The sequence below is a fragment of the Nyctibius grandis genome, unplaced genomic scaffold, assembly GCF_013368605.1.
Source record: "Nyctibius grandis isolate bNycGra1 unplaced genomic scaffold, bNycGra1.pri scaffold_146_arrow_ctg1, whole genome shotgun sequence".
Taxonomy (NCBI): domain Eukaryota; kingdom Metazoa; phylum Chordata; class Aves; order Nyctibiiformes; family Nyctibiidae; genus Nyctibius; species Nyctibius grandis.
The window spans coordinates 1-25,541 of NW_027167519.1; the positions used below are offsets into that span (position 1 = coordinate 1).

Here is a 25,541-nt window from a genome sequence, read left to right on the forward strand (position 1 = left end):
CCAGGGGGTCCCAATGAGCTCCAGGGGGTCCCAATGAGCTCCAGGGTGTCCCGGTGAGCTCCAGGGGATCCCAGTGAGCTCCAGGGGGTCCCGGTGAGCTCTGGGGGGGTCCCAGTGATCTCTGGGGGGAGCCTGGTGAGCTCCCAGTGGGCTCTGGGGGGGTCCCGGTGAGCTCTGGGGGGGTCCCGGTGAGCTCTGGGGGATCCCAGTGACCTCCCAGTGAGCTCTGGGGGGTCCCAGTGATCTCGTAGGGATCCCAGTGAGCTCTGGGGGGTCCCAGTGAGCTCCCAGTGAGCTCCTGGGGGGGTTCCAGTGAGCTCTGGGGGGTCCCGGTGAGCTCCCGGTGAGCTCTGGGGGGTCCTGGTGAGTTTTAGGGGATCCCAGTGACCTCCCAGGTGTCCCGGTGAGCTCCAGGGGGTCTCAGTGAGCTCCCAGGGTGGTCCCGGTGAGCTCTGGGGGGGGTCCCGGTGAGCTCTGGGGGGGTCCCGGTGAGCTCCAGGAGGTCCCGGTGAGCTCTGGGGGGGTCCCAGTGATCTCTGGGGGGATCCCGGTGAGCTCCCAGTGAGCTCTGGGGGGGTCCCGGTGAGCTCTGGGGGGGTCCCGGTGAGCTCTGGGGGGGTCTTGGTGAGCTCCCAGTGAGTTCTGGGGGGGTCCCGGTGATCTCCCAGGGATCCCAGTGAGCTCTGGGGGTTCCCAGTGAGTTCCCAGTGAGCTCTGGGGGGGTCCCAGTGAGCTCTGGGGGGGTCCCAGTGAGCTCCCGGTGAGCTCCAGGGGGTCCCGGTGAGCTCCAGGGGGTCCCAGTGAGCTCTGGGGGGGTCCCGGTGAGCTTTAGGGGACCCCAGTGAGCTCCCAGGTGTCCCGGTGAGCTCCAGGTGGTCCCGGTGAGCTCCCGGTGAGCTCTGGGGGGGGTCCCAGTGAGCTCTGGGGGGGTCCCGGTGAGCTTTAGGGGATCCCAGTGACCTCCCAGGTGTCCCAGTGAGCTCTGGGGGGGTCCCGGTGATCTCCCAGGGATCCCAGTGAGCTCTGGGGGGGTCCCGGTGAGCTCTGGGGGGGTCCTGGTGAGCTCCTGGTGAGCTCTGGGGGGTCCCAGTGAGCTCTGGGCAGTCCCAGTGATCTCTGGGGGGGTCCTGGTGAGCTCCAGGGGGTCCCGGTGAGCTCCTGGTGAGCTCCCAGGTGTCCCGGTGAGCTCCAGGGTGTCCCGGTGAGCTCCCGGCGAGCCCGGGGCACCGACACGGCTCCGGCGGCAGGCAGGGCCGGCTGGACGAGGACCTTTACCGCGCTTACTTCAACCTGGGCAGCATCCGGCTGCGCGAGGGCGAGCCCTCGGGGGCCCTGCGCTGCCTGGCCCGGGCCCGCGACTGCGCCCGCAGGCTCCGGGAGAAGGCGCTCGAGAGCGAGTGCTGCGGCGCCACGGGGCAGGTGGGTGCTTGGGGGGGGGGGTGGACCCCCTCGGCGTGTCCCTCCTGGGGATGTTTGTCCCCTCCTGGTGATGTTTGTGTCCCCCCCCCGTTGTCACCCAGGTGCTGCTGAGCCTGGGGGACTTCGCGGCGGCCAAGCGGGCGCTGAGGCAGGCCCACGCGCTGGGCTCCCGGCAGCCCTGGCAGCGGGAGCTCGTGCGCGCCAACCTGCGCTACGGTGAGCGGGGACGGGGCACCGGGGGGGGGGACGGTGTCCCCAGGGGTGGGCAGGTGTCCCCAGGAGCAGGATGGTGTCCCCAGGGGGGAGAGAGAGTGTCCCCGGGGGGGGGATGGTGTCCCCAGGGGAGGGTCAGTGTCCCCAGGAGCAGGACAGTGTCTCCAAGGCAGGGACCGTGTCCCCAGGGGCAGGGTGATGTCCCCAGGGGTGGGTAGGTGTCCCCAGGAGTAAGATGTCCCCAAGGGTGGGACAGTGTACCCAGGGAAGAGACCATGTCCCCAGGAGCAGGATGATGTCCCCAGGGGTGGGTAGGTGTCCCCATGGGCAGGACGATGTCCCCATGGGCAGGACGATGTCCCCATGGGTGGGATAATGTCCCCAGGGGTGGGATAATGTCCCCAGGGGCAGGATGGTGTCCCCAGGGGCGGGCAGGTGTCCCCAGGGGCAGGACGATGTCCCCAGGGGAGAGATGTTGTCCCCAGGGACGGGATGATGTCCCCAGGGGTGGGATAATGTCCCCAGGGGTGGGTAGGTGTCCTCAGGAGCAGAATGGTGTCCCCAGGGGTAGGATAATGTCCCCAGGGGTGGGATAATGTCCCCAGGGGTGGGATAATGTCCCCAGGGGCGGGATAATGTCCCCAGGGGCAGGATGGTGTCCCCAGGGGCGGGCAGGTGTCCCCAGGGGCAGGACGATGTCCCCAGGGGAGAGATGTTGTCCCCAGGGACGGGATGATGTCCCCAGGGGTGGGATAATGTCCCCAGGGGTGGGTAGGTGTCCTCAGGAGCAGAATGGTGTCCCCAGGGGTAGGATAATGTCCCCAGGAGCAGGACGGTGTCCCCAGGGGCAGGACAATGTCCCCAGGGGCAGGACAATGTCCCCAGGGGTGGGATGGTGTCCCCAGGGGTGAGAGCCTGTACCCAGGGGTGGGACAGTGTCTCCAGGGAAGAGACCATGTCCCCAGGGGTGGGATAGTGTCCCCAGGGGAGAGACCATGTCCTGAGGGGCAGGATGATGTCCCCAGGGGGAGGATGGTGTCCCCAAGGGCGGGACAGTGTCCCCAGAGGAGGGACGGTGTCCCCAGGGGTAGGATAATGTCCCCAGGGGAGAGACCATGTCCCCAGGAGCAGGATGGTGTCCCCAGGGGCAGGGTGATGTCCCCAGGGGTGAGACAGCATCCCCAGAGGAGGGACAGTGTCCTCAGGGGCGGGACAGTGTCCCCCAGGGCAGGATGATGTCCCCAAGGGTGGGACACTGTGTCCAGGGGCGAGACCATGTCCTCAGGGGCAGGTTGATGTCCCCAGGGGTGAGATAATATCCCCAGGGGTGGGGAGGTGTCCTCAGGGGCAGGATGGTGTCCTCAGGGGCAGGTTGATGTCCCCAGGGGTAGGACAGTGTCCCCAGGGGTAGGACAGTGTCCCCAGGGGTGGGACAGTGTCCCCAGGGGCAGGACGATGTCCCCAGGGGCGAGACCATGTCCTCAGGAGCAGGTTGATGTCCCCAGGAGCAGGATGGTGTCCCCAGGGGTGAGATAATGTCTCCAGGGGTGGGCAGGTGTCCCCAGGGGTGGGCAGGTGTCCCCAGGAGCAGGATAATGTCCCCAGGAGCGGGATGGTGTCCCCAGCAGAGGTACAATGGCCCAGGGGGCCACCAGACCCCCCGGCTCTACCCCGTCCCCTCCCGGGCTGCCGCGGCTCAGGGCTGCGACGACCCCGGTGCCACTCGAGGGGACACCGAGCCCCTCCGTGGGGGTGGCTCCGGGGGACATGCCCCACTTGTCACCCCTGCAGCCACCAAGGTGACGCGGCTGCAGGAGGCTCTGGAGGAGGCGGCGGCCAGCGACCCGCCGGCGGCACTAGCCCTCTGCGAGCAGCTCGGGGACACCTTCTCCAGGCACGGCGACTACGGCCGGGCCGTGGACTACTACCAGCGGCAGGTGACATGGCGGGGGGACACCAGGGAGGGCTTTGGGGGGGTCCTGGGGGGCTGTCCCCACTCACGGGGGGTCCCGGGGGGCAGCTGAGCCTGGCCCAGGCGCTGGGGAGGCCGCCGGGGGAGCTGGCCATCATCCACGTCTCCTTGGCCACCACCTTTGGGGACCTGAAGGACCACGCGCGAGCCCTGCACCACTACCGGGAGGAGCTGGCCCTGCACCGGGGCGACGCGCTGGAGGTGAGGGGGGGGGGTGAGGGGGGGGTCTGAGGGGCTCCCCGGGTCCTTAGGGGGGCTACTTGGGTCCTTAGGGGGGCTACTTGGGTCCTTGGGGGGCTCTGTGGGTCCTTGGGGGGCTCTTTGGGTCCTTAGGGGGCTACTTGGGTCTTTAGGGGGCTCTTTGGGTCCCTGAGGGGCTACTTGGGTCTTTAGGGGGGCTCTTTGGGTCCTTAGGGGGCTCCTTGGGTCTTTAGGGGGCTCCTTGGGTCCTTAGGGGGCTCTTTGGGTCCTTGGGGGGGCTACTTGGGTCCTTAGGGGGCTCCCCAGGTCCTTAGGGGGGCTCTTTGGGTCCCTGGGGGGCTCTTTGGGTCCTTAGGGGGGCTACTTGGGTCCTTTGCGGGCTCTTTGGGTCCCTGGGGGGCTACTTGGGTCCTTAGGGGGCTCTTCGGGTCCATGGGGGGCTACTTGGGTCCTTAGGGGGCTACTTGGGTCTTTAGGGGGGCTCTTTGGGTCCCTGGGGGGCTCTTTGGGTCTTTAGGGGGCTCCCCAGGTCCTTAGGGGGCTACTTGGGTCTTTAGGGGGGCTCTTTGGGTCCTTAGGGGGCTCTTTGGGTCTTTAGGGGGGCTACTTGGGTCTTTAGGGGTCTCTTTGGGTCCTTGGGGGCTCCTTGGGTCCTTGGGGGGCTACTTGGGTCTTTAGGGGGGCTCTTTGGGTCCCTGGGGGGCTCTTTGGGTCCTTGGGGGGCTCTTGGGTCTTTAGGGGGGCTGTTTGGGTCCTTAGGGGGCTACTTGGGTCCTTAGGGGGGCTCTTTGGGGCCTTGGGGGGCTACTTGGGTCCTTGGGGGGGCTCTTTGGGTCTTTAGGGGGCTCTTTGGGTCCTTGGGGGGGCTACTTGGGTCTTTAGGGGGGCCCTTTGGGTCCTTGGGGGGCCCTTTGGGTCCTTGGGGGGCTCTTTGGGTCCTTAGGGGGGCTACTTGGGTCCTTGGGCTCCCCGGGTCCTTAGGGGGCTCTTTGGGTCCTTAGGGGGCTACTTGGGTCCTTGGGGGGGCTCTTTGGGTCTTTAGGGGGCTCTTTGGGTCCTTGGGGGGCTCTTTGGGCCCTTAGGGGGCTCTTTGGGTACCTGGGGGGCTACTTGGGTCTTTAGGGGGGCTCTTTGGGTCCTTAGGGGGCTACTTGGGTCTTTAGGGGGCTCTGTGGGTCCTTGGGGGGGCTACTTGGGTCCTTAGGGGGCTCCCCAGGTCCTTAGGGGGGCTCTTTGGGTCCTTGGGGGGCTCTTTGGGTCCTTGGGGGGCTACTTGGGTCTTTAGGGGGGCTCTTTGGGTCCTTAGGGGGCTACTTGGGTCTTTAGGGGGCTACTTGGGTCTTTAGGGGGCTCTTTGGGTCCTTGTGGGGCTCTTTGGGTGCTTAGGGGGGCTACTTGGGTCTTTAGGGGGCTACTTGGGTCCCTGGGGGGCTCTTGGGGTCTTTAGGGGCCTCTTGGGGTCCTTGGGGGGCTCTTGGGGTCCTTAGGGGGCTACTTGGGTCCCTGGGGGGTCCGTGGCTCAGTGTGGGACCCCTGTGGCTCGGTGTGGGACCCCCATGTCCCCTGGGGTGGTCCCTGGCCCCCCCCCCCCGTGCCAGGCCCTGACCCCGTCCCCGCAGGAGGCCAAGACGTGGCTCAACGTGGCGCTGGCCATGGAGGAGGCGGGCGAGCCCCCGGGCCAGCTCCAGCCCTGCCTCAGCACCGCGCTGGAGCGGGCCCAGGTGGCCGGAGACCCCCGGCTGCAGGTGAGGGGGGGGCACAGGGACCCCCATAATGCCCCCCCCCCACCCCCACTGACCTTCCTCCTCCTCCTCCTCCTCCTCTCCCTCGGCAGCGGCAGATCCTGCGGCGCCTGCGCTCGGTGCAGCTCAGGGACGGGGACACCGAGGGGGCCGCGGCCACCGGGGAGCGGCTGGGGGGGGGTGGGGGGGGCGGGGGGGGGCACGGAGGAGGAGGAAGAGGAGGAAGAGGAGGCGCAGGAGGAGGAGAGCGAGCTGGAGCTGTCGGAGAGCGGTGAGGGGGCTTGGGGGGGTCCCCATGGGGTTGGGGGGGGCTCTCATGGGGTTGGGGGGGTCTCTCATGGGGTTGGGGGGTCTCCCATGGGGTTTGGGGGGTCTCCCATGGGGTTTGGGGGGCTCAGGGGACACTGGGGGGGTCCCCATGGGGTGGGGGGGTCTCATGGGGTTTAGGGGGGCTCAGGGGACACTGGGGGGGGTCTCCATGGGGTTGGGGGGGTCTTTCATGGGGTTTGGGGGGGCTCAGGGGACACTGGGGGGGTCCCCATGGGGTTGGGGGGTCTCCCATGGGGTTTGGGGGGCTCAGGGGACACTGGGGGGTCTTCATGGGGTTAGGGGGGGTCTCACATGGGGTTGGGGGGGTCCCAAATGGGGTTGGGGGGCTCAGGGGACACTGGGGGGGTCCCCATGGGGTTGGGAGGGTCTCTCATGGGGTTGGGGGGGGCTCAGGGGACACTGGGGGGGTCCCCATGGGGTTGGGGGGGTCTCAGATGGGGTTTGGGGGGGCTCAGGGGACACTGGGGGGGTCCCCATGAGGTTGGGGGGGTCTCTCATGGGGTTGGAGGGGTCCCCATGGGGTTGGGGGGGTCCCAAATGGGGTTGGGGGGCTCAGGAGACACTGGGGGGGGTCCCCATGGGGTTGGGGGGGTCTCTCATGGGGTTGGGGTGTCTCCCATGGGGTTTGGGGGGCTCAGGGGACACTGGGGGGGTCCCCATGGGGTTGGGGGGGTCTCTCATGGGGTTGGGGGGTCTCCCATGGGGTTTGGGGGGCTCAGGGGACACTGGGGGGGTCCCCATGGGGTTGGGGGGGTCTCTCATGGGGTTGGGGGGTCTCCCATGGGGTTTGGGGGGCTCAGGGGACACTGGGGGGGTCCCCATGGGGTTGGGGGGGTCTCATGGGGTTTAGGGGGGCTCAGGGGACACTGGGGGGGTCTCTCATGGGGTTGGGGGGGTCTCTCATGGGGTTGGGGGGGGGTCCCCATGGGGTGGGGGGTCTCTCATGGGGTTGGGGGGGCTCAGGGGACACTGGGGGGGTCCCCATGGGGTTGGGGGGTCCCCATGGGGTGGAGGGTCCCCATGGGGTTGGGGAGGGTCCCCATGGGGTCGGGAGGGTCCCCATGGGGTTGGGGGTGTCCCCATGGGGTTGGGGGGGTTTCTCATGGGGTTTGGGGGGGCTCAGGGGACACTGGGGGGTCCCGCATGGGTTTGGGGGGGGTCTCATGGGGGGGTCTTTTGTAGAGGGGGAGGAAGATGACCTCGACGGTTACAGCAAGAGCGTCCCGGGGCGGCGGCGGCTCAGCAAGGTGAGGGGCTGGGGGAGACCCCCCCCCTGCACCCCCCAAAAAGGGTGGGGGGGCTCCCCCTTCCCATGACACCCCCCAAAGAGGGTGGGGGGTTCCCTATGACACCCTTAAAGAGGGGTGGGGGGTCTCCCCCTTCCCCCTTCCCCTGACACCCCCCAAAGAGGGTGGGGGTCTCCCCATGACACCCTTAAAAAGGGGTGGGGGGTCTCCCTCTTCCCCTGACACCCTAAAGAAGGGTGGGGGTCTCCCCATGACACCCCCAAAGAAGAGGGGGGGGGTCTCCCCTTCCCCTGTCACCCCAAATAGGGTGGGGGGGGGTCTCTTGGCTATCGGGGCGCACCCCTGGGGGGTCCCCATCACCCCCCCCCCCACCCTTCTCCCCTGGGTGCCCCCAGTGGAACCGCCGCAACGAGCGGGGCGAGACCCCCCTGCACCGCGCCTGCATCGAGGGCGACCTGCGCCGGGTGCGCCTCCTCCTGGGGCAGGTGGGTGAGGGGCTGGGGGGTGACCCCCCACCTTTGGGGGGGGTCCCCACATTGGGTGGGGGTCCCCAAAACCCCCCTCCCACAACCCCCCCCCTTTATTTTTAGGGGCACCCCCTGAACCCCCGCGATTACTGCGGCTGGACCCCCCTGCACGAGGCCTGCAACCACGGGCATCTGGGTGAGTAGGGGGGCACGGGACCCCCCCTGAGACCCCCCCCCACCTCACTGTCACCCCCCCCCCACCTCACTGTCACCTCCCTTTTGTCCCCGTGTCCCCTCGCAGAGATCGTGCGGCTCTTGCTGGAGCGGGGGGCGGCGCTGGACGACCCGGGGGGTCCCGGCTGCGAGGGCATCACCCCCCTCCACGACGCCCTCAGCTGTGGCCACTTCGAGGTGGCCGAGTTGTTGGTGCGCCGGGGAGCGTCGGTGACAGCCAGGAACGCCAAGGTGGGGACACCGGGGGACACCGGGGACGGGGGCCACCCCAGGAGAGCCGTAACCCCCCCCCCCTCTTGTAGGGCCTGACCCCGCTGGGGACGCTGGAGGAGTGGGTGAGGAGCTACGGCGAGGAGCTGGACCAGGAGACGTGGCAGCGGTGCCGGGCCACCGAGCGGCTGCTCAGGGAGGTGACAGCGGTGACACCGGCGGTGACAGCAGCAGGAGGAGGTGGGACGCGGTGACACGGGCACCCCGCCCCCCTCGGCGTGCTCTGGGGGGGGGGGGGGGGGCTGAGGGTGCTGGTGTCCGCCCCCCCCCAGCGCCGCCACAGCTCTGCCAGGACGCGCCGGCGTCGGACGCCGAGAGCCACGTGCCACCGGTGCCGGGGGACGGTGACGTGGTGGCGCTGAGGGCGGTGGCGAAGCGGCAGCGGGGGCTGGGGGAGTACGAAGCCACCGTGAGGGGTGTGGGCAGTGCCAGGGCCCTCCCGGGCACCGGGCACCGGCCCCCCGCCCCGCGCCCGGCGCTCATCCCGGCCGAGCAGTACCGGGAGGAGGAGCAGTGGCTCGAGGACGACCTCGGGGTGGCCCGGGGGGGCCGTAAGCGCCTGCGCCGTGACCCCCGAGAGCCGGTGACACCCTCGGGGGACGGCACCGAGCCGGAGAGCGACGGTGACACCCCCCCGCACCCCCCACCCCGGCACCGGGCACGGCGCCGCCGGAGCGTCCAGAGCCGCCTCACCGGGCTGGTGCGACGGAGCCCACCGGGACGCTGCCCCCCACCACCTCCCCCCTCCGAGGGGGCTGGGACCCCCCTCCCCGGTGAGGCTGAGGGCGAGGGGACCCCCCCGTGCCTGCCCACCCCGGTACCGGTGCCAGCACCCGCCCCGGTGCCCACCCCAACGCCCACCCTCCGTGTGCGGGTGCGGATCCAGGACAACGTCTTCCTCATCCCCGTGCCCCAAAGGTAAGAGCTTTGCCCCCCTCTCCCTGTTACCCCCTCCCTGTTATCCCCCCCACCCCGTTACCCCCCCCGGGGCTCACCGGTGCCGCGGTGGTGCCAGCGAGGGCCGTGCCGTGGGCTGGCTGGCGGAGCGGGCTGCCGAGCGCTACTACCAGACGTGCGGCTTGTTGCCCCGGCTCACCCTGAAGAAAGAAGGGGCTCTGCTGGCCCCCCAGGACCCCGTGGGGGACGTCCTGCAGAGCAACGAGGAGGTGAGACCCCCCCCCCACGGACCCCCCCCGTGTCCCCCCGTGCCCGGTGACGCCGCCGGTGACGGTTGTGGCATCGCAGGTGCTGGCAGAGGTGCAGGGCTGGGACCTGCCGCCCTTGGCCGAGCGGTACCGCAGGGCTTGCCAGAGCCTGGCTCTTGGTGAGGACCCCCCCGGGGACCCCCCATGTCACCTTGGGGACCGTCCCCAATGTGGGACAGGGCTGGGGGGTCCCCAAGAGGGTCTCAGGGGTCCCCAAGGAGGGCTCAGGGTTCCCAAGAGCGGTTGGGGGGTCCCCGAGGAGGGTTGGGGGGTTCCCAAGGAGGGTTGGGGGGTCCCCAAGGGGGGCTGGGGCGTCCCCAAGAGGGGCTGGGGCGTCCCCGAGGAGGGTTGGGGGGTCCCCAAGGAGGGCTGGGGTCCCTGAGGTGGGCTGGGGGGTCCCTGAGAAGGCTTGAGGGTCCCCAGGGAGGGCTGGGGGGTCCCCAAGGGGGGCTGGGTGGTCCTCAAGAGTGGCTCAGGGGTCCCCAAGGAGGGATGGGGGGTCCCCAAAGAGGGGCTGGGGGTCCCCAAGAGCGGCTGGGGGGTCCCCAAGAGGGGCTGGGTGGTCCCCGAGGAGGCTCAGGGGTCCCCGAGGAGGGCTCGAGGGTCCCCGAGGTGGGCTGGGGGGTCCCCGAGGAGGGCTCGAGGGTCCCCAAGATGGGCTGGGGGGTCCCCAAGAGTGGCTCGGGGGTCCCCAAGGAGGGCTGGGGGGTACCCGAGGAGGGCTGGGGGGTCCCTAAGAGGGGCTAGGGGGTCCCCAAGGAGGCTCAGGGGTCCCTGAGGAGGGCTGGGGGGTCCCCAAGGGGGGCTGGGGGGTCCCCAAGAGGGGCTCAGGGGTCCCAAAGAGGGGCTCAGGGGTCCCCAAGGAGGGCTCAGGGTCCCCAAGAGCGGTTGGGGGGGTCCCCGGAGAGGGTTGGGGGGTCCCCGAGGGGGGCTGGGAGGTCCCTGAGGAGGCTTGAGGGTCCCCAGGGAGGGCTGGGGGGTCCCCAAGAGCAGCTGGGGGGTCCCCGAGGGGGGCTGGGGGGTCACCGAGGGGGGGTGGGGGGTCCCCAAGAGGGGCTGGGGGGTCCCCGAGGAGGCTCAGGGGTCCCCAAGGAGGGCTCGAGGGTCCCCGAGGTGGGCTGGGGTGTCCCCGAGGAGGGCTGGGGGGTCCCCAAAAGGGGCTCAGGGGTCCCCAAGAGGGGCTGGGGGGTCCCTGAGGAGGCTTGAGGGGTCCCTGAGGGTGCTGGGGGGTCCCCAAAAGGGGCTCAGGGGTCCCTGAGGAGGGTTGGGGGGTCCCCAGGGAGGGCTGGGGTGTCCCCAAGAGGGGCTGGGGGGTTCCCAAGAGGGGCTGGGGTGTCCCCGAGGAGGGCTCAGGGTCCCCAAGAAGGGCTGGGTGGTCCCCAAGGGGGGCTGGGGGGTCCCCAAGGAGGGCTGGGTGGTCCCTGAGGAGGCTCAGGGGTCCCCAAGAGGGGCTCGGGGGTCCCTAAGGAGGGCTGGGGTGTCCCCAAGAGCAGCTCGAGGGTCCCCGAGGGGGGCTGGGGGGTCCCCAAGAGGGGCTGGGTGGTCCCCGAGGAGGCTCAGGGGTCCCCAAGGAGGGCTGGGGGGTCCCCAAGAGTGGCTCGGGGGTCCCCAAGGGGGGCTGGGGGGTCCCCAAAAGGGGCTCAGGGGTCCCTGAGGAGGATTGGGGTGTCCCCAGGGAGGGCTGGGGTGTCCCCAAGAGCAGCTCGAGGGTCCCCAAGAGGGGCTGGGGTGTCCCCGAGGAGGGCTTGGGGGTCCCCAAGAGGGGCTGGGTGGTCCCCGAGGAGGCTCAGGGGTCCCCAAGGAGGGCTCGAGGGTCCCCGAGGTGGGCTGGGGTGTCCCCGAGGAGGGCTGGGGGGTCCCCAAGAGGGGCTGGGTGGTCCCCGAGGAGGCTCAGGGGTCCCCAAGGAGGGCTGGGGGGTCCCCGAGGAGGGCTGGGGGGTCCCCAAGAGGGGCTGGGTGGTCCGCGAGGAGGCTCAGGGGTCCCCAAGGAGGGCTGGGGGGTCCCCAAGGGGGGCTGGGGGGTCCCCAAGGGGGGCTGGGGGGTCACCGAGGAGGGTTGGGGGGTCCCCAAGGGGGGCTCGGGGGTCCCCAAGCGAGGGGGGGGTGTCCCCAGGGCCCCCCCCAGCCCCCCCGTGTCCCGGCAGAGCCCCACCCGCTGGTGCTGAAGGTGACGGAGCTGCAGGAGCAGAGCGCGGCGCTGGGGGTGGGGGGGGGCCTGGCCCTGCGCCCCCCCCCACGTCCCCCCGCTGCTCCGGGCCCTCAAGCTGCACGCGCCCCTGCGGCACCTCCGCCTGCGCGGCTGCGGCTTGCCCGACGCCGTGGCTACCGACCTGCTGGCCACGCTGGCCACCCTGCCCGCCCTCACCCTCCTCGACCTGGCCGGCAACCAGCTCAGCGCCCAGGGGCTGCGGGACCTCCTGCCCCGGCCCCCCGGCACGGCCGGCGCCTTCCAGGTGGGGCTCGGGGGGGGACACCTCAGCCTTGGCCCCTAAACCTCAGCCTTGGCTCCTAAACCTCAGCCTTGGCTCCTAAACCTCTGCCCTGGCCCCTAAACCTCAGCCTTGGCCCCTAAACCCCTGCCTTGGCTCCTAAACCTCAGCCTTGGCTCCTAAACCTCTGCCCTGGCCCCTAAACCTCAGCCTTGGCCCCTAAACCTCAGCCTTGGCCCCTAAACCCCTGCCTTGGCTCCTAAACCTCAGCCTTGGCTCCTAAACCTCAGCCTTGGCTCCTAAACCTCAGCCTTGGCTCCTAAACCCCTGCCTTGGCCCCTAAACCCCTGCCTTGGCCCCTAAACCCCTGCCTCGGCCCCTAAACCCCTGCCTCGGCCCCTAAACCCTTGCCTCGGCCCCTAAACCCTTGCCTTGGCCCCTAAACCTCAGCCTTGGCTCCTAAACCCCTGCCTTGGCCCCTAAACCCCTGCCCTGGCCCCTAAACCCCTGCCTTGGCCCCTAAACCCCTGCCTCGGCCCCTAAACGTCAGCCTTGGCCCCTAAACCCCTGCCCTGGCCCCTAAACCCCTGCCTTGGCCCCTAAACCTCAGCCTTGGCCCCTAAACCTCAGCCTTGGCCCCTAAACCCCTGCCTCGGCCCCTAAACCTCAGCCTCGGCCCCTAAACCCCTGCCTTGGCCCCTAAACCCCTGCCTTGGCCCCTAAACGTCAGCCTTGGCCCCTAAACGTCAGCCTTGGCCCCTAAACGTCAGCCCTGGCCCCTAAACCTCTGCCTTGGCCCCTAAACCCCTGCCTTGGCTCCTAAACCTCAGCCTTGGCTCCTAAACCTCAGCCTTGGCTCCTAAACCTCTGCCTTGGCCCCTAAACCCCTGCCTTGGCTCCTAAACCCCTGCCTTGGCCCCTAAACCTCAGCCTTGGCCCCTAAACCTCTGCCTTGGCTCCTAAACCTCAGCCTTGGCTCCTAAACCTCAGCCTTGGCTCCTAAACCTCTGCCTTGGCCCCTAAACCCCTGCCTTGGCTCCTAAACCCCTGCCTTGGCCCCTAAACCTCAGCCTTGGCCCCTAAACCCCTGCGTTGGCTCCTAAACCTCAGCCTTGGCTCCTAAACCTCTGCCCTGGCCCCTAAACCTCAGCCTTGGCCCCTAAACCCCTGCCTTGGCTCCTAAACCTCAGCCTTGGCTCCTAAACCTCTGCCCTGGCCCCTAAACCTCAGCCTTGGCCCCTAAACCCCTGCCTTGGCTCCTAAACCTCAGCCTTGGCTCCTAAACCTCAGCCTTGGCCCCTAAACCCCTGCCTCGGCCCCTAAACCCCTGCCTCGGCCCCTAAACCCCTGCCTCGGCCCCTAAACCCCTGCCTCGGCCCCTAAACCCCTGCCTCGGCCCCTAAACCCCTGCCCTGGCCCCTAAACCCCTGCCTTGGCCCCTAAACCCCTGCCTTGGCCCCTAAACCTCAGCCTCGGCCCCTAAACCTCAGCCTCGGCCCCTAAACCCCTGCCTTGGCCCCTAAACCCCTGCCTTGGCCCCTAAACCCCTGCCTTGGCCCCTAAACGTCAGCCTTGGCCCCTAAACGTCAGCCCTGGCCCCTAAACGTCAGCCCTGGCCCCTAAACCTCTGCCTTGGCCCCTAAACCCCTGCCTTGGCTCCTAAACCTCAGCCTTGGCTCCTAAACCTCAGCCTTGGCTCCTAAACCTCAGCCTTGGCTCCTAAACCCCTGCCTTGGCCCCTAAACCTCAGCCTTGGCCCCTAAACCTCAGCCTTGGCTCCTAAACCTCAGCCTTGGCTCCTAAACCTCAGCCTTGGCTCCTAAACCTCAGCCTTGGCCCCTAAACCCCTGCCTTGGCTCCTAAACCCCTGCCTTGGCTCCTAAACCCCTGCCTTGGCCCCTAAACCTCAGCCTTGGCCCCTAAACCCCTGCCTTGGCTCCTAAACCTCAGCCTTGGCTCCTAAACCTCAGCCTTGGCCCCTAAACCTCAGCCTTGGCCCCTAAACCCCTGCCTTGGCTCCTAAACCTCAGCCTTGGCTCCTAAACCTCTGCCCTGGCCCCTAAACCTCAGCCTTGGCCCCTAAACCCCTGCCTTGGCTCCTAAACCTCAGCCTTGGCTCCTAAACCTCAGCCTTGGCTCCTAAACCTCTGCCTTGGCCCCTAAACCCCTGCCCTGGCCCCTAAACCCCTGCCTCGGCCCCTAAACCCCTGCCTTGGCCCCTAAACCCCTGCCTCGGCCCCTAAACCCTTGCCTCGGCCCCTAAACCTCAGCCTTGGCTCCTAAACCCCTGCCTTGGCCCCTAAACCCCTGCCCTGGCCCCTAAACCCCTGCCTTGGCCCCTAAACCCCTGCCTTGGCCCCTAAACCCCTGCCTTGGCTCCTAAACCTCAGCCTTGGCTCCTAAACCTCTGCCTTGGCTCCTAAACCTCAGCCTTGGCTCCTAAACCTCTGCCTTGGCCCCTAAACCCCTGCCTTGGCCCCTAAACCCCTGCCTTGGCCCCTAAACCCCTGCCTCGGCCCCTAAACCCCTGCCTCGGCCCCTAAACCCTTGCCTCGGCCCCTAAACCTCAGCCTTGGCTCCTAAACCCCTGCCTTGGCCCCTAAACCCCTGCCTTGGCCCCTAAACCCCTGCCTTGGCCCCTAAACGTCAGCCTTGGCCCCTAAACGTCAGCCTTGGCCCCTAAACGTCAGCCCTGGCCCCTAAACGTCAGCCCTGGCCCCTAAACCTCTGCCTTGGCCCCTAAACCCCTGCCTTGGCTCCTAAACCTCAGCCTTGGCTCCTAAACCTCAGCCTTGGCTCCTAAACCTCTGCCTTGGCCCCTAAACCCCTGCCTTGGCTCCTAAACCCCTGCCTTGGCCCCTAAACCTCAGCCTTGGCCCCTAAACCTCTGCCTTGGCTCCTAAACCTCAGCCTTGGCTCCTAAACCTCAGCCTTGGCTCCTAAACCTCTGCCTTGGCCCCTAAACCCCTGCCTTGGCTCCTAAACCCCTGCCTTGGCCCCTAAACCTCAGCCTTGGCCCCTAAACCCCTGCCTTGGCTCCTAAACCTCAGCCTTGGCTCCTAAACCTCTGCCCTGGCCCCTAAACCTCAGCCTTGGCCCCTAAACCCCTGCCTTGGCTCCTAAACCTCAGCCTTGGCTCCTAAACCTCTGCCCTGGCCCCTAAACCTCAGCCTTGGCCCCTAAACCCGTGCCTTGGCTCCTAAACCTCAGCCTTGGCTCCTAAACCTCAGCCTTGGCCCCTAAACCCCTGCCTTGGCCCCTAAACCCCTGCCTTGGCCCCTAAACCCCTGCCTCGGCCCCTAAACCCCTGCCTCGGCCCCTAAACCCCTGCCTCGGCCCCTAAACCTCCGCCCTGGCCCCTAAACCTCCGCCCTGGCCCCTAAACCCCTGCCTTGGCCCCTAAACCCCTGCCTTGGCCCCTAAACCCCTGCCTTGGCCCCTAAACCCCTGCCTTGGCCCCTAAATCTCAGCCTTGGCCCCTAAACCTCAGCCTTGGCTCCTAAACCTCAGCCTTGACCCCTAAACCTCAGCCTTGGCCCTTAAACCTCAGCCTTGGCCCCTAAACCTCTGCCCTGGCCCCTAAACCTCTGCCTTGGCTCCTAAACCTCAGCCTTGGCCCCTAAACCTCAGCCTTGGCCCCTAAACCTCTGCCTTGGCCCCTAAACCCCTGCCTTGGCCCCTAAACCTCAGCCTTGGCTCCTAAACCTCTGCCTTGGCCCCTAAACCTCTGCCTTGGCCCCTAAACCCCTGCCTTGGCCCCTAAACCTCAGCCTTGGCTCCTAAACCTCTGCCTTGGCCCCTAAACCTCAGCCTTGGCCCCTAAACCTCTTCCTCGTCCCCTAAACCTCTTCCTCCTCCCCTAAACCCCTCGCCTGTCCCCTAATCCCCCGCCAGAGCCTCCAAGAGCTCGACCTGAGCCTGAACCCGCTGGGCGACGCCGCCTGCGGGCCCCTGGCCCAGCTCCTCCGGTCCTGCCCCGCGCTCACCGCCCTGCGCCTGCGCGCCTGCGGCTTCACCACCGCCTTCGCCCTCCCCGGTAAGGCCCCGTAAGGCCCCGGTGGCCCCGTAAGGCCCCGGAGGCCCTGTAAGGCCCCGCGGCACTGCAAGGCCCCGGTAGGCCCCGGTGGCACCGTAAGGCCCTGCAAGGCCCCGGTAGGCCCCGGTGGCACCGTAGGGCCTGGCGGCACCATAAGGCCCCGGTGGCCCCCCGGCCCCGTAAGGCCCCGGTGGCACCGTAAGGCCCCGCAAGGCCCTGGCGGCACCGCAAGGCCCTGCGGCACCATAGGGCCTCGGTGGCCCCGTGGCACCGTAAGGCCCCCGGTGGCCCTGCAAGGCCCCCACGGCACCATAAGGCCTTGGCGGCACCGCAAGGCCCCGGTGTGCACCGTTAGGCCTTGGTGGCCCTGTAAGGCCCCGGCGGCCCCGGCGGCCCCGCAAGGCCCCGCGGCACCGTAAGGCCTCGGCGGCCCCACAAGGCCCCGGCGGCACCACTAGGCCTCGGTGGCACCGTAAGGCCCCGGCGGCACCGTAAGGCCCCGGTAGGGCCTGGTGGCACTGCAAGGCCCCGGTGGCACCGTAAGGCCCCGGTAGGCCCCGGTGGCACTGCAAGGCCCCGCAGCACCATAGGGCCTCGGTGGCACTGTAAGGCCTCGGTGGCCCCGTGGCACCGCAAGGCCCCTGGTGGCCCCATAAGGCCTCGGCGGCACCACTAGGCCTCGGCGGCACCGCTAGGCCTCGGCGGCACCATAAGGCCCCGGTGGCACCGTAAGGCCCCGGTAGGCCCTGGTGGCACTGCAAGGCCCCGCGGCACCATAGGGCCTCGGTGGCACTGTAAGGCCTCGGTGGCCCCGTAGCACCGCAAGGCCCCTGGCGGCCCCATAAGGCCCCGGCGGCACCGCTAGGCCTCGGCGGCACCGTTAGGCCTCGGCGGCCCTGTAAGGCCCTGGCAGCACCGTTAGGCCTCGGTGGCACCGTAAGGCCCCCGTAAGGCCCCGCAAGGCCCCGGCGGCACCGTAAGGCCCCACAAGGCCCTGGTGGCACCGCAAGGCCCTGCGGCACCGTTAGGCCTCGGTGGCCCTGTAAGGCCTTGGCGGCACTGTAAGGCCCTGCGGCACCGTAAGGCCGCGGTGGCCCCACGGTGGCCCCGGCCACGGGCTCCGTAACCACGTTGTCCCCACAGGAGCCGCACGGCTACAAACCTTGGCCTTGTCCTACAACGCCCTGGGCCCGGCGGGGCTGGAGCGGCTCCTCGGGGCCCTGCCGGGCCGCGGCCTGGGCCGGCTGGAGCTGGGCTCCGTCACCGCGCCCGGAGCGCGGCCCCTCACCGCGGCGCTGGGCCGGTACCTGGCGCAGGTGAGAGGGGACGTGGCGGGGGGACATCGTGGTCCCCAAGAGGTGCCACCACCCGTGTGTCCGTCCCGCAGGAGGGCTGTGCCCTGAGCCACCTCACGCTCGCCGGGAACCACCTGGGTGACGGGGACGTCGTGGAGGTGGCCAGGTGAGGGGACACGGGGGGACCTGGGGACATCTGGGGGTGACAGAGGGATGGGGGGGTGGTCCTGGCAGCGGGATCTTCATCTCCACCTCCCAGTGGAGACCCCACTCTGGCACGGGGGACACTGGGGATGGAGGGGACCCCCTTGGGGACAAAGTGACCTCCATGGGGACACGGGGGTGGCTAAGTGAGGGGACAAAGGGACCCTGGGGACATTTGGGGTGACAGATGGGTGATGGGGTGGTCCTGGCAGTGGGATCTTCACGCTCCACCTCCCAGTGGAGACCCCACACTGGCTCCAGTATGGGAGCATGGGGTTGGGGACACACCAGGGATGGAGGGGACACCTTGGGGACAAAGGGGTGACCTTTACCATGTCCCCCTGCCCCCAGGTGCCTCCCCACGTGCCCGGCACTCGTCTCCCTGGATCTCTCCGCCAACCCCGGTGTCACCGCGGCGGGGCTGCGGGCGCTGCTCACCGCGCTGCAGGAGCGGGGCCGGGGGTTGCAGTTCCTCAGCCTGGCAGGTACGGGGACACCGCGGGCCACCGGGGCCACCAAAGCCACCGGGGGGCCACCACCACCCCCCTCCCTTCCTCCCCAAGGTTGCTCCGTGGAGTTGGACGCCGCGACCTGGGCCAGAGCCACCGGCGACGTCGAGGAGCTGCGGCTCTGCGGGCGCCACGTCAGCCGCCACGGGGCCACCGTCACCCACCATGGGGCCACCGTCACCCGCCACGGGGCCACCGTCACCCGCCACCGTAAGCTCTTCTGGAAGAGCCTCTGAGGCACCGGCACCGCGGGGTTTTAACGGGCGCGGCCATTACACACCGTATTTATCACCGTGGTTGGTGTGTTTGGGGGGTCCTGGTGTCACCAGGCAGGTCCTGCTTGACCAACCTGGTCTTCGATGACCAAGTGACCCGTAGATGAGGGCAGGGCTGTGGGTGGATCTACCTAGGCTTCAGGGAGGCCTTCAACGCTGTCTCCCACAGCATCCTGCTGGCCAAACTGGTGCCCAGGGTTGGCTGGGTGGACTCTTGGATGGGTTAGCCCACACACTTCAAGATGTTGAGGTGTTGGAGCGAGTGCAGAGGAGGGCGACCAAGCTGGGGAAGGGTCTGGAGGGTCTGACCTGCGAGGAACGGCTGAGGGAGCTGGGGGTGTTTAGCCTGGAGAAGAGGAGGCTCCGAGGTGACCTTAGTGCAGTCTACAACTACCTGAAGGGAGGTTGTAGTGGGGTGGGAGTCGGCTTCTTCTCCTGGGCAACCAGCGACAGGACAAGAGGACACAGCCTCAAGCTTGGCCAGGGGAGGTTCAGGTTGGACATGAGGAAGCATTTCTTCTCAGTAAGGGTCATTAGCCATTGGAAGGGGCTGCCCAGGGAGGTGGTGGAGTCACCATCTCTGGAGGGGTTTAAGAAAAGCCTGGCCATGGCCCTTAGTGCCCTGGTCTAGTTGCCATGGTGGTGTCAGGGCAACGGTTGGACTCAATGAGCCCAGAGGGCTCTTCCAACCTCATTGATTCTATGGATGAAGGGTTTATTGTCCTCAGCTTCAACACCAGTAAGGACTGGGAGGGGACTGGGGGGCTCCAAAGCGGGTGGGATGGTGGCACCAGCGCAGCTCAGGCGTGCAGGAAGCGGTTGAAGGCGTTGTAGGCCGACTCGAGGTCGAACAACATCTGCCGCACTTGGGCGTCGTCCAGCTCGTCGGCCGCCGACATGGCGCTGAGCGTCTGCAGCCTGGGCACGGGGGTGGCACCGTCAGCCGCGCCCCCACCGCGGGGCGGGCACCGGGGCCGCCGGCGCTCACCATTGGTTGACCTTCTGCCTGCCCTCGAAGTCGGGGGGCAGGTGGCTCATGCGGTTCATGGTCTCCATGAGCTCCCGCAGGTCCGGTTGGATCTGGGGTGGGGGGAGAGGATGTGAGGGAGGCGCCACTGGTGCCAAACTGGTGCCAAACTGGGGCTCCTGGTGGTGCCGCGGCGCCTCACCTCGTCCATGGCGCGGATCTCCAGGCGCAGCTTGTCCATCACCGTGATGAAGAGCTGAGGGAGAGGGTTTGGCGCAACCACGACCCTCCGTGGTGCAACCACGACCCATCTTGGCTCAACCCAACCCTTCCCCCTCAACCACGACCCTCCCCGCTCAACCACGACCCATCGTTGGTCAACCATGACTCCTCCCCCTCAACCACGACCCTTCCCACTCAACCATGACCCTTCCCCATCAACCACGACCCCTCCCCCTCAACCATGACCCTTCCCGCTCAACCACGACCCTTCCCACCCAACCATGACCCTTCCAACTCAACCATGACCCTTCCCCATCAACCACAACCCTTCATGGCCCAACCACGACCCTTCCCGCTCAACCACGACCCTTCCCGCTCAACCACGACCCTTCATGGCCCAACCACGACCCTTCCACCTCAACCACGACCCTTCCTGCTCAACCACGACCCTTCCCGCTCAACCACGACCCTTCATGGCTCAACCACAACCCTTCCAACTCAACCACGACCCTTCATGGCCCAACCACGACCCTTCCCCCTCAACCACGACCCTTCCCCCTCAACCACGACCCATGGTTGGTCAACCACGACCCTTCCAACTCAACCACGACCCTTCCAACTCAACCACGACCCTTCCAACTCAACCACGACCCTTCCCCCTCAACCACGACCCTTCATGGCCCAACCACGACCCTTCCCGCTCAACCACGACCCTTCATGGCTCAACCACGACCCTTCCCGCTCAACCATGACCCTTCCCGCTCAACCACGACCCTTCATGGCTCAACCACGACCCTTCATGGCTCAACCATGACCCTTCTCCCCTCAACCACAACCCTTCATGGCCCAACCACGACCCTTCCCACTCAACCACGACCCTTCATGGCTCAACCATGACCCTTCCCCCTCAACCACGACCCATCGTTGGTCAACCACGACCCTTCCAACTCAACCACGACCCTTCCCACTCAACCATGACCCTTCCCACTCAACCACGACTCAACCACAACCCATCATGGGTCAACCACGACCCTTCCCACTCAACCACACCCCTCCCACCCCACCAACTCCGAGCCCCGGCACCGTACGGAGACGATATCGGCGATGCAGCGGTTGAGGTTGCCCTTGTCATCCTTGATGGTGATGGGCCGGTCCTCCTTGATCCTCTCCATGGCCAAGGGGCAATCAAGCTGCGGGGAGACGAGCCCATTGGCCCACCCAACCCCCATCGAACCCCCCCGGCCGCCCGGCGCCGCCGCGGCTCACCCGGAACTTGCGGCAGAAGTCGTCGATGGAGCTGATCTCGGAGCCCTGCACCTGCTTGAGGGCGGCCTTGAACTGGACCAGGAGGCGGGAGCAGGCGGCCGTGTACCTGGGGGGGACGGAGGGGACGGGGTTGTCCCCTCCCACCGGCACACGATGGATGGACCCCCCTCGCCCTGCACCAAGGACTCACTCGTTGGGAGAGACGCAGTCCTTGATGTAGGCCTTCTCCAGGGCCTGCAGCGTCTTCACCACCGCAAAGAGCTCCGCCATGTTGTCGTACCTGGAACGCAACGGGGAGCGCGGTGGAGAAGGGGGGACCAGGAGGGACCACGGTGGAGAAGGGGGGACCATGATGGAGAACAGGGGACCACGATGGAGAAAGGGGGAGCAGGAGGCATCACGATGAAGAAGGGGGGACTATGATGGAGAAGGAGAGACCACGATGGAGAAGGAGGGACCAGGAGGGACCACGGTGGGGAAGAGGGGACTATGATGGAGAAGGAAGGACCAAGAGGGACCACAATGAAGAAGAGGGGACCATGATGAAGAAGAGGGGTCCAAGAGGTACCATGGTGGGGAAGGAGGGACCATGATGGAGAAGAGGGGACCAGGAGGGACCATGGTGGAGAAGAGGGGACCAGGAAAGACCACAGTGGAGAAGGAGGGACCAGAAAGGACCATGATGGAGAAGGGGGGACCAAGAGGGACCACGATGGAGAAGGGGGGACCAGGACGGAGAAGAAGGGACCAGGAGGGACCACGATGGAGAAGGAGGGACCAGGAGGGACCACGATGGAGAATGATGGTCCAGGAGGGACTACAATGGAGAACAGTGTTCTAGGAGGGACCATGATGGAGAAGAGGGAACCACGATGGAGAAGGAGGGACCTGGAGGGACCATGATGGAGAAGGGGGAACCAGGAGGGACCACGATGGAGAAGAGGGGTCCAGGAGAAACCACAATGAAGAACAAGGGGACCACGATGGAGAAGAGGGGACCAGAAGGGACCATGATGGAGAAGAGGGAACCATGATGGAGAAGGAGGGACCAGGAGGGACCACGATGGAGAATGGGGGACCACGATGAAGAAGAGGGGACCAGGAGGGACCACGGTGGAGAAGGGGGGACCAGGAAAGACCACAGTGGAGAAGGGGGGACCAGAAAGGACCATGATGGAGAAGAGGGGACCAAGAGGGACCACGATGGAGAAGGGGGGACCAGGAGGGAGAAGAAGGGACCAGGAGGGACCATGATGGAGAAGAAGGGACCATGATGGAGAAGGGGGGACCAGGAGGGACCATGATGGAGAAGAGGGGACCATGACGGAGAAGAGCGGACCAGGAGGGACCATGATGGAGAAGAGGGAACCAGGAGGGACCATGGTGGGGAAGGAGGGACCATGATGGAGAACAGGGGACCACAATAGAGAATGGTGGAGCAGGAGGGACCACGATGGAGAAGAGGGGACCATGATGGAGAAGGAGGGACCAGGAAGGGCCACGGTGGAGAAGGGGGACCAGGAGGGAGAAGAAGGGACCAGGAGGGACCATGATGGAGAAGGAGGGACCACAATGAAGAAGGGGGGATCATGATGGAGAATGGTGTCCCAGGAGGGACAGGGATGGAGAACAATGGTCCAGAAGGGACTACAATGGATAACAGTGTTCTAGGAGGGACCATGATGGAGAAGAGGGGACCAGGATGGAGAATGGTGGAGCAGGAAGGACCATGATGGAGAAGGGGGGACCAGGAGGGATCACGATGGAGAAGGGACCAGGAGGGACCATGGTGGGGAAGGAGGAACCATGATGGAGAAGAGGGGACCACGATGGGGAAGAGGCGACCAAGAGGGACCATGGTGGAGAAGGCAGGACCATGATGGAGAAGAAGGGACCACGAGGGACCATGATGGAGAAGAAGGGACCATGATGGAGAAGGAGGGACCAGGAGGGACCATGATGGAGAAGAGGGGACCACGATGGAGAAGAGGGGACCAGGAGCGACCACGATGGGGAAGAGGGGACCAAGAGGGACCATGGTGGAGAAGGGAGGACCATGATGGAGAAGAGGGGACCATGAGGGACCACGATGGAGAAGGAGGGACCAGGAGGGACCATGGTGGGGAAGGAGGGACCATGAAGGACCACGATGGAGAAGATGGGACCATGATGGAGAACGATGTCCCAGGAGGGACCGTGCTGGCGACGAGGGGCCCGTGACGCGGAGCGGTGGCCCAGGACACCTTGTCCCCGTCCCTGGGGCCACTGGGGCCGTGCCGGGGGTCCCTGGGGCCCGTCCCCCGTCCCCGTTGGTGGCCACGGTGGCCCCGCACTCACTTCTCCCTCTCCCGCGCCGTCTTGTAGAGCTTCACCTCCTGCGGGGACACGGGGGGACAATGGGGAGGGACACGGTGGTGGCCCAGCCCCGGGGGCCGGTGGCCCAGCCCCAGGGGCCGGTGGCCCGGGCCAGGGTGGCCACACTCACCTCGTACAGCTCCGGCTTGTTCCCGGGGGCTGCAAAGGCGGGGGGTGGGCTGGCAAACACCGGGACCCCCCCGGTAGCCCTGCTCCCCCATCTGGTAGCCCCAGGGCTCCCCTGGTAGCCCCAGACACCCCGCCGGTAGCCCAGTCCCTCCCCCGGTGTCCCCCCCGGTAGCCCTGGTGCCTTCCCAGCAGCCCCAGTGCCCCCCCGGTAGCCCCGGACCCCCCTTCCAGTAGCCCCAGTCACCCCTGGTCTGCCCCCGGTAGCCCTGGTGCCCTCCCAGTAGCCCCAGTGCCCTCCCAGTAGCCCCGGTTCCCCCCCTGGTAGCCCAGACCCCACCTTGTAGCCCCCAGACCCCTTCCCCGGTAGCCCCCGGTGCTTCCCCAGTAGTCACGATCCCCCCCCCGCTCTGTAGCCCCAGTTACCCCCCGGTAGCCCCGGGCCCTCCGTTGCAGTAGCCCCGGTCACCCCCCCCCCGGTAGCCCTGGTGCCCTTCCGTTAGCCCCGGTTCCCCCCCCCGGTAGCCACCCAGACCCACCCCGGTAGCCCGATCCCCCCCCGGTAGCCCGATCCCCCCCCAGTAGCCCCGATCCCCCCCCCCGGTAGCCCATTCCCCCCCAGTAGCCCCGATCCCCCCCTCCGGTAGCCCCGATCCCCCCCCGGTAGCCCATTTCCCCCCCAGTAGCCCCGATCCCCCCTCCGGTAGCCCGATCCCCCCCCGGTAGCCCCGATCCCCCCTCCGGTAGCCCCGATCCCCCCCCCCGGTAGCCCGATCCCCCCCTCCAGTAGCCCCGATCCCCCCCTCCGGTAGCCCGATCCCCCTCCCGATAGCCCCGATCCCCCCCTCCGGTAGCCCAATCCCCCCCTCCTGTAGCCCAGGTCCCCCCCCCCCCGGTAGCCCCGATCCCGCCCCCGGTAGCCCGATCCCCCCTCCAGTAGCCCGATCCCCCCTCCAGTAGCCCCGATCCCTCCCCTGGTAGCCCCGATCCCCCTCCGGTAGCCCGATCCCCCCCCCCGGCAGCCCAATCCCCCCCCCCTGTAGCCCAGGTCCCCCCCTCCCCGGTAGCCCCGATCCCCCCCTCCGGTAGCCCCGATCCCCCCCCCGGTAGCCCGATCCCCCCCTCCGGTAGCCCGATCACCCCCTCCGGTAGCCCCGATCCCCCCCTCCGGTAGCCCGATCCCCCCCCCCGGTAGCCCCGGCCCCCCCGAGGCCTCCGCGGAGGGGCGCGGCCCGGTCCCGCCGCTCTCACCTCCCGCCCCGGGCGGCCCCGCGATCCCGTGAAACATCCCGGGGGGGTCGGGGGGGGGGGTGTCTGGGCCTGGCCCGGAGCGCTCTGGGCGCTCCCGTCCCCGTCACCCCCCCGCGGGGTCCCCGGTACCGGCGGCCGCGCGGCGCTTCCGCAAGATGGCGGCGGCGGCTCGGCGCTCGGCTCGTCAGGCCTGGGGGGGCGGGAGGGGCGGGGGCAAGGGGCGGGGCCACGGGACAGGGGGCGGGGCCATGGGACAAGGGGGGGTCCCTGGGTGACACCGACCCCAGTGACCTCCCCCCGCCGCCATCTTGGGCGTGGCCTCCCCCCCCGCGCCACTCCCATGGTAGCGCCTCGGCCACGCCCCTCCACTTCCGGCCCCCAAAAGCCCCGCTCGCTTCCGGCGTCCACCGGAAGCGTGGCCTGTCGCCATGGCGAGCGGAGGCCCCGCCCCTCACGGCGGCTCCCGGCGGGCAAGGCCGCGGCCCCGGCGGGTACGAGAGGGGGGGGGGGACACCGGGGGGGGCCTGGGGACAGGCCCGGGGGTGGGGGGGGCCCTGGGGACAGGCCTGGGGGACCCTGGGGACAGGCCCGGGGGTGGGGGGGGACCCTGGGGACATGGGGGTCCCCTCCGGTGTCCCCTGGGGACAAACCCCCCCCCCACACCAGGGCCTGGGGACACGGGGCTCCCCTTGGGGGGGACCTTGGGGACACCCCCCCAGCACTTGGGGACATGGGGGTCCCCTCAGGGGGGGCCTTGGGGACATCCCTCAGCCTTGGGGACATGGGGGTCCCCTCGGGGACACCCTGGGGACACGGTGGCTCGGGTTTGGGGCCGCCCCGGGGGGTTTAAGCCGGGATTAAGGCGCCGGGATTTGTCCCCGTGTCCCTGGGCCGGACTTTGCCCGGGGCCACGTCGGCGGGGACAGGGGACAGCGGGGACAGTGTCCTGGGGGGGTGGCCCGGGGTGCCCGGAGGAGCTGTGGGTGCCCCCTCCCTGGCAGGGTTCAAGGGCAGGTTGGGTGGGGCTGGGAGCAACCTGGGCTGGTGGAAGGTGTCCCTGCCCGTGGGACACCGTGATCTTTGAGGTCCCCTCCCACCCAAACCAGTTTGGGGTGCTGGGATCCAGTTTGGCTTCATCTCTTCTCCTGAAGCCACCACGAGTGACCACAGAGTGTGTGGGGCCACCAGCCTGGAGCTTCACCCATGGGTTCTTGGGACCCTCTTGGAGTCACCAACCCAACGAGGTTGGAGGAGCCCTCTGGGGTCACCGAGTCCAACCATGGCCCTGATGCCACCACGGCAACGT

At 68.0% G+C, this 25,541-nt stretch overlaps 2 protein-coding genes across 2 annotated transcripts; one reads left to right on the forward strand and one right to left on the reverse strand.

Annotated features, from left to right (window-relative positions):
- Nucleotides 1-1,192: 1,192 nt before the first annotated feature.
- LOC137677328 (tonsoku-like protein) lies at nucleotides 1,193-18,047 on the forward strand (the record flags this gene model as incomplete). The annotated part of the gene is given in 22 exon segments (XM_068424624.1): nucleotides 1,193-1,419; nucleotides 1,521-1,635; nucleotides 3,424-3,569; nucleotides 3,653-3,805; nucleotides 5,425-5,550; nucleotides 5,640-5,719; nucleotides 5,721-5,818; nucleotides 7,060-7,124; nucleotides 7,520-7,609; nucleotides 7,715-7,787; nucleotides 7,893-8,056; nucleotides 8,128-8,275; nucleotides 8,368-9,013; nucleotides 9,111-9,261; nucleotides 9,341-9,419; nucleotides 11,445-11,540; nucleotides 11,542-11,753; nucleotides 15,624-15,765; nucleotides 16,909-17,081; nucleotides 17,153-17,226; nucleotides 17,616-17,749; nucleotides 17,828-18,047. Coding segments are annotated over 22 exon segments (3,374 nt in total), but the record flags the coding sequence as incomplete, so codon positions are not given.
- A 699-nt stretch (nucleotides 18,048-18,746) lies between these two features.
- Nucleotides 18,747-24,518, reverse strand: VPS28 (VPS28 subunit of ESCRT-I). Its single transcript, XM_068424625.1, has 9 exons — nucleotides 24,236-24,518; nucleotides 22,989-23,017; nucleotides 22,841-22,878; nucleotides 20,694-20,783; nucleotides 20,504-20,609; nucleotides 20,326-20,427; nucleotides 19,218-19,271; nucleotides 19,037-19,128; nucleotides 18,747-18,966 (listed from the first exon to the last, which is right to left on the reverse strand). The coding sequence occupies exons 1-9, from the start codon at nucleotides 24,270-24,272 to the stop codon at nucleotides 18,849-18,851; spliced, it is 666 nt and encodes a 221-aa protein (XP_068280726.1). The 5' UTR covers nucleotides 24,273-24,518; the 3' UTR covers nucleotides 18,747-18,848.
- Between the last annotated feature and the right edge of the window lie 1,023 nt (nucleotides 24,519-25,541).